The 12,714-nt window shown below is 36.1% G+C and overlaps 2 protein-coding genes across 2 annotated transcripts in view; one reads left to right on the top strand and one right to left on the bottom strand.

Annotated features, from left to right (window-relative positions):
- Positions 1 to 12,714, bottom strand: part of LOC5564163 (signal peptide peptidase-like 3) — a 221,800-nt gene that overhangs the window by 121,346 nt on the left and 87,740 nt on the right. The gene's annotated exons all lie outside the window — the stretch shown is intronic.
- The window catches only part of LOC5564166 (fatty acid hydroxylase domain-containing protein 2), a 36,687-nt gene that overhangs the window by 22,440 nt on the left and 1,533 nt on the right, over positions 1 to 12,714 (top strand). Inside the window, exons 2-3 of the mRNA XM_021850394.1 lie at positions 4,466 to 4,641; positions 11,976 to 12,430. Coding sequence (XP_021706086.1) covers positions 4,466 to 4,641; positions 11,976 to 12,430 — 631 coding nt within the window. The remainder of the gene's footprint in view (positions 1 to 4,465; positions 4,642 to 11,975; positions 12,431 to 12,714) is intronic.

The following is a 12,714-nucleotide window of genomic DNA, read 5'->3' as shown; positions in this document are numbered from 1 at the left end:
TGTGTGTTACACATTCAATTCTTTAGTTTTGCTTCATTAACCGACAACATGAATTCCATAGTTTTCCACATAAGTTCCTAAAGCTTTCCATTTCAAATTCATGTGCGTCAAACTATGGGTGCATAGATCATTACCCAGCACGGATTCAGTGTGTTTATCTTATGGTTATCTTGTGTCATGGTCATCATGTTCAAGTTGGTCGATTTGAGCTTGCTGTCGATTTTCGTGTTCCAAATTTCTAAATTGTTAGTGATAAACCCGTAGCAAACTAAATTGCGGTCGGACCTCGCGTCGAATGACAGTCATCATCATGTTCCAAAGAGAAGAAGCAAATTCTGAAGCTGAAAGTTTTAGAGGAAAATTTGTGGATTCGTTTTTCTTTCTATTAGTGAAGATGTTCGAGTGAAGATGAGGAATTCATTCTATTTTTGTTTGAATAAAATGTATTACTTCCAGCATTGGATGTAATGTGTGGTGTTAGAGAAAAATCGAATTCCACTAGCAGCTCTTCCTAGCTTTCAGCATCGAATAAAATGAAATATGCTAATCCCGGGCTTCCCAAATTATAGATTTGTGGCGCCCCGTTTGTTGCTGATTCACTTGTTTGGAATAAAACAATTAAGTGAGCTTGCGACAACCAGAGGAGCCTCAAATCCATATTTAGGGGAGCAAGAGTTTTTCTATCAAATTTCTTCTTTCAGTATCATGACATTCATGTTCTATCACACATAACTATCTCAAGCCACTAAATTTTGAATTCAATATGCAAATCAGTTGGTTTTCATGATTTCATATTTAGACATTCATGTTTGTTTCACATGACAACCTAATGTTGATACACATGTTATTATACTCAGGTCATGTGGTTTTCTTCATTGCGCAAATCTATAAGAAAAACACACGACCTTGACGTGCAGATTTTTCTCAGTGTACACAATATCACCAGTGTTGCTGTTTTGTAAAATGGACTATTGTCGATCGTGTACCGCTTGATGGGTACATTTATGTGATTTTTTTAGGCGTTCAATGAAACAACAATTTCACTGGTTCATAAGTCGTGATTTATGGACAACCTAAGGTTTTTGCCTCAGTGTAGTATCCACTTCATAAGTACCGTGCAAAAGTATAGGACAAGTTATGGCCAAGAAATGCCTCAGCAGTCCAAATTACTTGAGCTGTATGGTAACGGTCGTATTTTAGGCCCCCTAAGGAAGTGATTTTGTTTTTTTTTGTCCCAAATAATCAATTGCACAGCTTAACTAAGTCAAAAAAACATGCCAGAATGTAGAGATAAACTTTTTTTTTTTTTTTTTTTAAAAGACACTGACACTGACACACAAACTTCGTCGAAAATAATTAAAATGTGAAGTACTGTTTGAGTCGGCGGCGGTAAACAACTAAAATCTGTTAGGGAAGTGTTGGCGGGCCCTGATTCGGAATATATGAATTGGATCTATTTGGTTTTCAAGCGTATCAATATCCGAGTTTGATTGTCGTTCGTCCCCTGTATTTCGTTTTTTAAAAGACAATTTACACCGTCTTCAGCCATAGGCTGCACAGACTGAACATAACTTACATTAGACAACGGACACACGGAACGACCAGTGGACCAATGAAGAATTTTTCGTTTGACGAAAAGTTTTCTCCGACTGGGGCGGGAATCGAACCCACACTCTGTAGCACAATACGCCTAAACGACTGACGCCGCTAACCACACGGCTACGAAGCCCTTCACATTGTCCTCTTCTCGTCGTATTTCTCACAAACCGTTTCTGTTTAGTTTTGTTACAGATCTGGACATCCTGTCCCTTCAAGCTTCATCAACTTAGTAGTCTAAGTAGCTTAAGAAATCCCGAAAAATCCTTTCCTCCCCTGTTACAAATGTATTCCCTAACCTTAAAACTTCCGCAAACTAACATAGTTTTTAAAATAAGTTCAAATTTCAAAATGTAAATAATGTAAAAAAAGAAAAGATTTCGGCTCGGTTATGCCCTACGGCGCCTGAACCTTCCAAATAAACGAGATGAGTAAAAAAAAAAATGCGCTTCGAGAGTAAGCGGAAATTCCTATCCCTTATTCATTTGGATCGTAGTGCAATTCTTACCAGTTCCGATCAATCACGGAGTAGCAACCATTGACATGTACAGTCAGTCTATGCTATGCTATGCTAGTAGGGCGATTCAAGTTTTAAAAAAGGTTTGAAAATCCAATCTCTTATATGTTCCATACTACCCTTACCATAAAAATAGTGTTCTATGAAATTTTCAGCTTTCTAGGTGGTGATTTAAAGGTAGCCCAAAGACAATGTAGGTTTATATGGAAACTAGTGGTCCCGGCAAACTTCGTCTTGCCATCAAGTAGGCTGTTGAAAAATGCTATGAATCGTCCCATACAAAATGACAGTTCCGTTCACTTTCGTTTTTCCAACTTTCTTGGTGAATATCCTGGGATTTTTATGCACACAAACACATCGGGTCCCTTGACGAACAAAGCGGAGAAAGAATCATCCAGATCCGTTCACCCGTTCGTAAGCCATTTCGTGACATACAAACACCATTCCATTTTTATTTATATAGAAGATAGATTACTATGGAGATATTTTGAGAAATGTTCCAAATACGCTTGTACTGTAATGTAAGGAGAAACTTATCATCCCTTATTGAAAACTCATTCTTCAAACCTTAATGAAGCATGTTGCTTAAGAAACAAATCCTTTTTGAGCAAATTTTGTTTGGGATTTTTGTACATGTTTGCAGGGTAATAATCCCATATTAAGCTAAATAATAGCAAACAAACTTATGAATATCTCTTCTGCTACTTCTTTTTTTCAGCAAATTTCTTCATTTTGGTTTAAAGAATGAGTTTTTACTATGCGATTATAAGTTTGTTCTAGCGTGTTTGGAACATATCTCAAAATTTCTCCATAGTAATTTTCATATAAACCTACATTGTCTTTGGGCTACCTTTAAATCACCACCTAGAAAGCTGAAAATTTCGCAGAACACTATTTTTATGGTAAAGATGATAAGGAACATATGGGAGATAGGATTCTCAAACATTTTTAAATTTTAAATCCAACATGGCTGTCACAATGGCCGGCTTGTGCCCCTAATCACGATTTCAAAGGCAGTAAACTGAAGAAATATTAAACGTACGAAATCAATCTTCTTATCTTCTTTAAACTTTGTGCTAGTGTACAAAGCTAAAATAACCTCGGAGATGAACAGTTTAATGTACCTGGCAAGTTTACATAGCACGTTTACCTGCAAATAGAGAAAAAAAATAACAGTTAGTCAGCTGAATAGCATTATTTCACATACATTTCGGCATTGAAAAATAAATTATTTTAATAATTTGATTCAATATGAACACATTTTAACGCATATGTTTGAATCAGCAGCAGTATTCATCTCACCTGGAGAAAAGCCTGAGTCTAAGTTTTGACTGCTATTTTGTCAATAGATTATTTTACATTCGTATATCACGAAAAGTATGTTGCAGTGCGGAGATATGTCTGTCAAACTTAAAAAAAATCTCCGACATGAATTGGCCGCGAGCCTTCCTTTAGCATGGTTTTGTTTTATAGCTGCACGTTCTTCAACCCAGCAGGAGCAAATCATTTTTTTTTTTTTCAAATGGAAGGGAACAGCTTACTGATAGTATAGAATCAAATGAGTTTTAGCCCATTCCAATAAACATAATTTAAAATAGCTTTTTCTATTCCTGAGACCAAGTTACGCCACTACAATAATGGTTTATTAATATCTTTATCAAATAGAAACAGGGCGTATTTCTACAAATTTTATACAAATCGCAATCCATTAATCTTCCGAAGAAAACAAAAACAAATTCCACTTATCTTTAACTCGTTATCTAGCTACCGTGTGGGTCAAGTAGATTAATGAATCGATTTGCAAAAAAATACAAAGAACAAATCGCACTCAAGCTTCCTATCAAAAATGTGGACTAAGATTGCAAATCAAATAGATAAGTTTCCTTAGCTACCGGTGAATCTAATTGAAGTGAAATGTAAATAAATCAAAATTAAACCAGTCGTAGCACAAGTACCCTACTTAACTAAAGATAACACGTATTGCACAACTAGCGCCTATCGACGTCCAAACTGTCAACAAGAGCATAACCGTCCCATGTGGAAAAACTAGACATCGGGGAAATTATTTCTTTAACCTTAAAGTATGATTTCACATACCAATGTTCACAATTTGAAAATGTATAGAGGACGGTAATGCTTTCATGGGCATCAAAGTGCTATCTCATTTTGGAATGCTAAAAGGTGGTTCTACGCTTACTCCCAGGCATAGATCATAGTGATGACTCGCTATGACTTTTACGATCCATCTCATTAATCATCGCCTCGCAGATCATCTGTCCCTACACACAGAAGCATTGCTCTTTTGCATTCCCCTCCCTGAACCAAAGACAACTTTCGCTTCTTCGCCACCAGGTGACGATCCGGAACTGCTCTACGTATGGTACCAGTCATTGTACGTCTACTCGTTTTACTGGCTAATGGGATCACTTTACATAATGATGGACATCACCGGGCGCCCTCGGTTCCTACGCAAGTACAAAACCCAGCCAGGAATGAACGAACCGCTCAGCTGGACCGATTTAAAGAAGGTATGGCACGGTGTGTTGGGAATCGTTGTTATTGAAAAATATGATCATAAATTTTGCAGCTATCGTTCGAAAAGATAAGACGTCTAAAGCATCCTCTCCGTGAATTTGATTTTTTTTTATCGAGGGAAACAAAAGTAACATATACGTTTGGGTAGTTTAATGACATTACAAACTTATCCTAGTTGTTCCCCTTTAATATAGAATAAATTCATCCAGAATGAGTCGAAAAAAATTAAAATCGTTCTCGATAATCTTCGGTTTGGATTAAATTTGGCAAATGTTTTTGGTACGGTGAAATAAGTGGTTTCCATAGACAAATCGAACATGTTGACTAAAGAATAACTTTTGAAAATTGCCTATAAATTTTTGCATGCAATTTGTTTGAAAAATTCTACTTAAGAAACAGTTGATTTTAGAGAAAAAAAATCTATGAAGAAGTTGAAATAAACCGTTTGGACTACATGAAATAAAAATACACTGAAAAAATATTTTATTTTTTTCCATTAAAAAAGATTTTGAATTATTCAAAAACCCCATTTTTTGTGTCTTTCGAATTTTCACCATACAATCTTGACAGTAAACAGATATTTGTGAAAAAGTTTCACGATGAAGAAATTTTTAATTTTCTAAGAACAACTTTCGGCCGATTTAAAAAAAATTGTATTTTTGTAACAATAAAGTTATACTAGAGTTATCTTTTTGCAAATTTCACTTGTATGCTGATGATTGCCAACTGTATATATCAGATACAATAAACTGTCTAGAAAATAGTATAAAGAAAATTAACTCAGATATTCAGAACATTTTGAACTGGTGTGAACGGAACGGACTAGTATTGAACTCGAGTAAAACACAAGCGATTATATTTAGAAATAAGCGTACTACAATTACATGCCCTTTCAAAATTAAAATAGACAACGATACCATTGAATTTTCAGATACTGTAAAGAATCTCGGATTAATAGTGGATTGCAGATTAAATTGGAACGTCAATGCTGTATGTAATAAAGTGTATAAAGCTCTTCATTCTCTTGTTGTTGTAAGAAGTAGCACTCCGCAACACACACGACTTCTACTTGCTAGATCATTAATTATTCCACTGTTCGATTATGGAGATATTTTATGCTCGCTTATTTCGATAAAAAAAATTACGAAAACTGCAACTAGCCTTCAACACTGTTACTCGATATGTTTTTAACCGCGGAAAATTTGATCACATATCCAGATATGCAAACTCGATACTTGGTAGAATTTTCGCTAGCCATTTAAAACTTCGAATCTGTACGCAATCTTTCAAAATCTTAAATGATCCTCCATTGTATCTAGAAAATTTCTTTTCATATGCACGATCCATGAGAGCACCTTTATTAACGACCACAAGCTAAAACAAAGACCAAGCTGAGGGTCGTGGGTTCGAATCCCACCGGTCGAGGAACTTTTCGGGTTGAAAATGTTCTCGACTTCCCAGGGCATAAGGTATCATCGTATCTGCCACTTGATATACGCATGCAAAAATGGTCATTGGCATAGTAAGCTCTCAGTTAATAACTGAGGAAGTGCTCATAAGAACACTAAGCTGAGAAGCAGGCTCTGTCCCAGTGGGGACGTAACGCCAGAAAGAAGAAGAAGAAGATGTAATTTTGGCTTTTCGGTAGTTGTTACAATTTAAGTTTAATTTTTGAACTTCTCATGGAAAAAAAATAATTCGGTGTATATTTTTTTACGGTTCGCTACAATTTCTTCAAAGAACAATTTTATCTAAAATCAACAACAGCATTTTAATGCAAATCGAAGATGTTTAAGTTCTAAGACTGACCGATTTGACATGGAATTTCGTCTCTAACCATCCTCCATACAGCATGATGCTCAAATGCTGTTATTATGATCTAATTTCGAATGAGTGTAGCCTTCAATGCTGTTGTAGTGCTTCTTCTATTGTAAATTACTTCAAAAGTTACAGAACGATCTACGAGTTCAATAGAAGGAAATTCTCGAATATTCTGTTGATAAGTACAGTGGGATTCCGTTTTTGACACCCCCCAGTGGGATTTTTGTAAACAACTTCGTGTTTTTTGTTTTAAGATGAAGATAGAACGAAGCTAAACTTCAAATTTTCAAGAGCACAAATCTGGAGAACCGAACACCCGTTTGAGCTGAAAACTTAATCGCTTGGTCACCACCAGCTAGTGACCAATCGATTAAATTTTCATCGAAAACGGACATCTGGTTCTCCATATTTATGCTCTTGAAAATTTGAGGTTTGGCTTCGATTCATCTTCACCTTAACTATTCGAACAGCAGGCTAGCTTCACGTTGATCGCATTCCAGGACTCCATCTCTGTCGATATTTCATCAAATCCCACCAATTAAAAAATAATTCCTTCAAGATAGTAGCTTCTTTCTGAGTACCTTGTGTCATTTAATTTGTTACTTAAAATGCGTAAAAAAATAACAAAATCATTCAAAATTGAGAATCTTATGTGATGAAATTAGCGAAATCGAATGGGCCAAAACAGAAGCCAGTAAAATAAAATGTATCCACGGCAAACTCTTGGGAGTTTTAGGGCGCCCTATGATTTTATAGCGGGATACTGTTGATTTTTAGTATTTCTTGTGAAATCCTAAAAATATGAATAGGTACCCAGCAAAACTTTGGTATAGCTAACAGTTGCCTATGACGTCATAACTGACCTTAATGAAGTCCCATCGAAGTCTTGACTGTTTTCAACAATATCAGAGCGGATCTTAATTTTTTCAGCGACATCCTCACAATTCCTAGCGAACTCTTGGGCATATGCCAATTCCCATCGAGATCCTAGGTGAAATCCTCCTGAGCATTCTAGGCCGGTTCCTGTAGGTAGATTCATGTGGAGATGATTCAGCGTCTCAACGATGTCCTGTGGATTTCAAAAGAGCACCTGAAGATTCATATAGGACACTTGTGGTTTCGTTGCGGCAACCTATTAATTTTTAATTTAATTTCAAACTGAAATCAATTGTCCAATATAATGTTCTACTATGCTAGCAACATAATTTTGAAGAGACATTTTCTACTTGCGAATTTGGCCAAATTTGGCGCTAAAGCTTAGAATGCATGAATGCATTGTATTTTTGTATTCTTACACAGTTTGAGGGAATGTGCAGTTCTTGAATAAAAGTCACTAATGCGATAATTATCTCTACCCACCCCATAATTACAAATAGTATAGAGCTTATAAACATTGGTTAAAGATTTTTATGCAATAAAAGTGCAACGTCTGTCACTTTTAATACCACGGGTCAATGGATTATCATAACATAATCATGACCTACGGAAATCTGCTTCGAAGTGAACCTTTCCGATATATGGCTGTCATATGATTACGTAGGGATAATGTAACACTATCTTAATGGTAATTTTGAAAAGAATCATTAAAAAATAAAGTGAGAAAAAAGTGTTCTGATTTTGGCACGGTTCCGTTTTTGACAACTGAAAATTTCGACTTTGTTGTCAAAAAAGGGATCCCACTGTATTACAATTTATTGCCATCTTTCGAAATGACAGTACATAGTAATGTTCTTGTATCGATGTTCTTTTTTCGGGTGGTGTTTGAACTTCAGCTAGTTTGCGAGTACCGCAACCCCCTTGTCAAGATAGATGATATTGATGTTCTCCCATCGAGCTGAAATTTTGCAGGAGTTGTTTTCCTATACAAAAGATGATATTTCGCAATATTTCAGATTTTTATATTAGGGGGAAGTGGTACACAATAACCACTAACGCTACTATAGCTATAGTGAAAATGCATGGATTTGTATGAAATTTGGCATGTTTACTTTACGTTATATGAACTTCAAAATGAACATGGTATTTGTATTAAAAAAATTGTTTCAAATCGAAAAATCGGTTTTTATTTTTTTTTTTCAAATCGATTTATTTTTTTAAACCGAACTAGGTTGAAAAATTGAATATGAAGTTTTGTAGGGCAACTCAAAAGCTTTCATTTGAGGTGTACCGTGGTGAATCAAAACCCGGACGGTATGAGAAGCATATGGAGTATCTCTTGTTGGTAGTTGTAATACCGATTATATCATACCGTATTGCCGCTGCCATATCTGAAATAAATTTCACTTCCTTGTACCGGGTACCCCCGTTGGTATGACCACATTTAATCTGAACACTTTTTAATTTGTACCCCGCTAATTTGCACATCGTTCAGATTAAAAATGGTTCAAACGTCATTCAGCTCATGAACGCTGTGGAACGGAACGCAGAATCAAAATAAAACAGCCAAAGGGGTAACCAGAAGTATGATTTTCTGTTGTTCGTAGGGTGACTAGAAGTTGAAATCAAAAATGAATCCCGATGGTTTGTTTAAGGTACCGTTCAAATTAGCGGGGGTGCACGGTAAAAGTGATGATGCGGATAACAATCAAATTTCAAACATTGCGACGACAGTGACGATAATTCAAGTCCTCTAGAATCATAGAAGAATTGATCATCCTGTGAAGAAATTTGAGTGATTTTCTCGAAAAATTGCTATAGAAAGACGATTGTTCGGAATATGAGTTATGTTCGGAGTTTGGAATAAAACGAATGTTTTAATTTGGGGTGGACCCGAAAAATCAGTTTTTATTTTTGTCTGACTTGTTTGTTTTCTGGTTTACTCGAATGTGGTCTTCAGAAGAGTTGTAGTGGAAGTAATGATATAATTTTTTGCTGAAATTGCAAGTTTGTAATTCTTGTGATTTTGAAGTTATAAGCTAATTTAAGTGAAAAACTATGAAGATGCCCATAACTCATGGAGTTGGTTCGATGTTTTTTTTCTTATAGCGGTATTCAAAAGACCACAAAGCAGGAACCTTTACTGCAAAATCTGTGATAACGACATTTTTTCTCAATTGCGAAACTTCACGTCAAAGATACACTTTAGAAAATCGAAATTCGTCTGTAAATCAAAACATTTTAAGTTAAAGTGAAGATGAATCGAAGCCAAACCTCAAATTTTCAGGAGCACAAATCTGGAGAACCAAACACCCGTTTGACCATCGAGTGACCAATCGATTAAGTTTTCAGCTGAAACGGATGTTTGGTTCTCCAGATCCGTGCTCTTGAAAATTTGAGGTTTGGCTTCGATTTATCTTCACCTTAAAGGCGTGGTATCTTCAGCAAAGGTGTAGATTTTAGCTAGATCTACAACTGCTCAATATGAAACTTTGAAACAAACATTATTTTTCGGGTCAACCCTAAGTAAAAACTTTCAGAATAAATTTACTTTTCTCAAATGTCTCAAATGAAGAGTTGTCTTCGAAAACTTTGTTCATAAGAACGCTTTCTGAAAGTTCGCAGAAACGCTTAGCAACAAATTTCTTCAAACAAAAAAGTTCGAGTCAAAATATAGTTCTAACTAAGGGCCCCTCAATTTCTCTCTGAAAACATTATACGTCTAAAATCGTCGAGAACAGATAAAATACATTTTCCTGCTAAAATGTCGATTCGGAACATTGTGCAATGTAAGGCCGGAGACACGACAACATTTTATTTATTATTTACTAATAGAACATCAATATTAATGTAACCTACAGAAAATGAACATCGTTCGTCTTAATTATTGTCGAATTGTGCGTTGTGAAGTTTTTTTTTTTTGCTTTAAAGAAGTGATTCCCAAAGTGGGTGAATTCGCCCCTCTGGGGGCGATTTTCAGGCTTAATGGGGCGAAAATTTGTAAAACAGAATTTGGGGGCGAAAAATCCTAAAAGAGGGCGAAAAAGCTAACATGGAAGCATTTTAAAATCTGAAGGATAATCAATTCTAAACTTAACTATTTACCGAATAATTTTGCCTTAGATCGATATATCGCTAAGCATGGTCATTTAATAAAATATATAGACAACACTTGATGATTGTCAAACACTAAATTTTCGGGGTTTTTCATATCATTTGAGTTAAAAAAAATTGTCGGTATTTGAGATTTTCTTTAGTTTAAGATGAATCGAAGCCAAACCTGAAATTTTCAAGAGCACAAATCTGGAGAACCGAACACCCGTTTAAGCAGATAATTTAATCGGTTGGTCACACCCAGCTAGTGACAAATCGATTACATTTTCAGCTTAAACGGATGTTTGGTTTTACAGATTCGTGCTCTTGAAAATTTCAAGTTTGGCTTCGATTCATCTTCACCTTAAGGTCGGAATGGTTAGCCACAGATAACACAGATAACAAAACAAAACAAATCTTTGAATGTACAAAACATGTATCTGAGAATTTTCAAAAATTGTTGCAAATGTCAAATTTTCTATATGGGCATTTTTTTTTGCATCGGAACTTTGCGGTTAGGAAGCTAGTATTTCTTTTTTACGGAAAAAATCTACAGTACCCATTTTTAGGTTTCGGTTACATTTTTTTTATGGAGGTTGCACTTCTTCTTGAAAAATTTACCAGGCAAAAATCGGGTTCCATTAATTATTCACAATTTCTGAAAATTATAGCAGTAGTTTTAGAAATAGCAGATCACAATTAACGAATCATATCACATATACGCGCCAACTTTTAACGTGGTTAGGGAGCGAGATCTTTCAAAAAACCCAGAATTGCAAACAAAATCGATGCAGTTCACCTTTGTTCATGTGGATAGAAATGTATTTGCTCGGAAAACAATGCATTTGCATCAGTTTTGGGGAGCTTCGCCACCAAACTACACAAGTGTGCGCCCATGCATATATCTTGTTTAAATAGTTGAAAGTGGGCCGAACTTGTATCGAAAATTGATTAAGTAGCCTGTAATACACGCAAGATTTGCCTAAATAATAAATTATAGTCTAGAAAATGATTGATAATAATTGTTGGTTCTGATATTTAAGAATTTAAGGATATATTTTTAAATGTACATGATAGTTATTGCATGATTGTAATTGGCTACGTAAAACGATGTATAATCCACTATGGCAACAATTGGCGTATGGCCAAAACCAGTGCTTCTACCCTACAACTTATTGTTTTAGGCAAATTTGATGTTCTACGAACTTTTATTGAACTGAATTTTGGAGATAATGAGCTTGAAGACTGAAATTGCTTGAAAAATAACAAAGTTATGTAAATTTCACTGAAGGACACATGTATTTTATAACACTTGTGCCATCTCTAAATCTTAATATTTATGGTTTCTCTATTAATGTGATTTGAAATCAGAAGAGCACACGAACTTTTGGTTTTGAGATCTATCAAAATATAAGTCTAGAGAAGTATTGATTGTCATTTGTTGTGTTAACAACGGTTCCAGACACACCCTGATAACTAATTTGATTATAGAGCTTGTTGAAATGATACTCCATCTTCCGTCTCCCTTCCCATCTAGATCGTTAAAACCGCCTTTGTCAACCAGTTTCTGATCGGCCTGCCGCTGTCCTACGCCCTCTTCCATCTGTTCGCCCAAGACGCATACCCCAACGTGCGGATTCTGCCATCCGCGGTGGAAGTGCTACGTGACTTCATCATTAGCGTCATCCTGTGGGAGGTTGGCTTCTACTACAGTCACCGGGCTCTCCATCATCGGTTCCTGTATCGGTTCGTCCACAAGCGGCATCACGAGTTCACGGCCCCGGTTGCGTGGGCCGCTCTTTACGCCCATCCGATCGAGCACGTCACCAGCAACATGATCCCTCCGCTGCTCGGGATAGGGCTGATGAAGAGCCACTTCGTCACGACGCTGGCGTGGTTCACGTACGTAATGCACGATACCCTGGCGACCCATTCCGGGTACCATTTGCCGGTGCTGGGCAGCAGCGAGCGCCACGATTATCACCACTTGAAGTAAGTGCAGGAGCGAGCGAGCGAGGGTCAATAGCTGACAATGATGATGATGATGGGAAGATATCACCAGTCATAATGCTGGTCGGGTTGAGGGAGATAGTTGCATGTTTAAAAGTCGTTAATATTGTCAGCCATTTTAAAGTTTTTTTTTTCTTTAATTCCTTTATTAGTATCATTTCGATCATTACATTCATTTCTAGGAGTTCTGTATTAGGCAACACTACCATCCTAATTTGGTAAAACAAAATTATGCTTTTATTAACAAATGTTCTGGAACATTTTTT

This window comes from Aedes aegypti, chromosome 3 (genome assembly GCF_002204515.2).
Source record: "Aedes aegypti strain LVP_AGWG chromosome 3, AaegL5.0 Primary Assembly, whole genome shotgun sequence".
NCBI classification, from domain to species: domain Eukaryota; kingdom Metazoa; phylum Arthropoda; class Insecta; order Diptera; family Culicidae; genus Aedes; species Aedes aegypti.
This window is presented reverse-complemented; position numbering and strand designations above follow the sequence as displayed.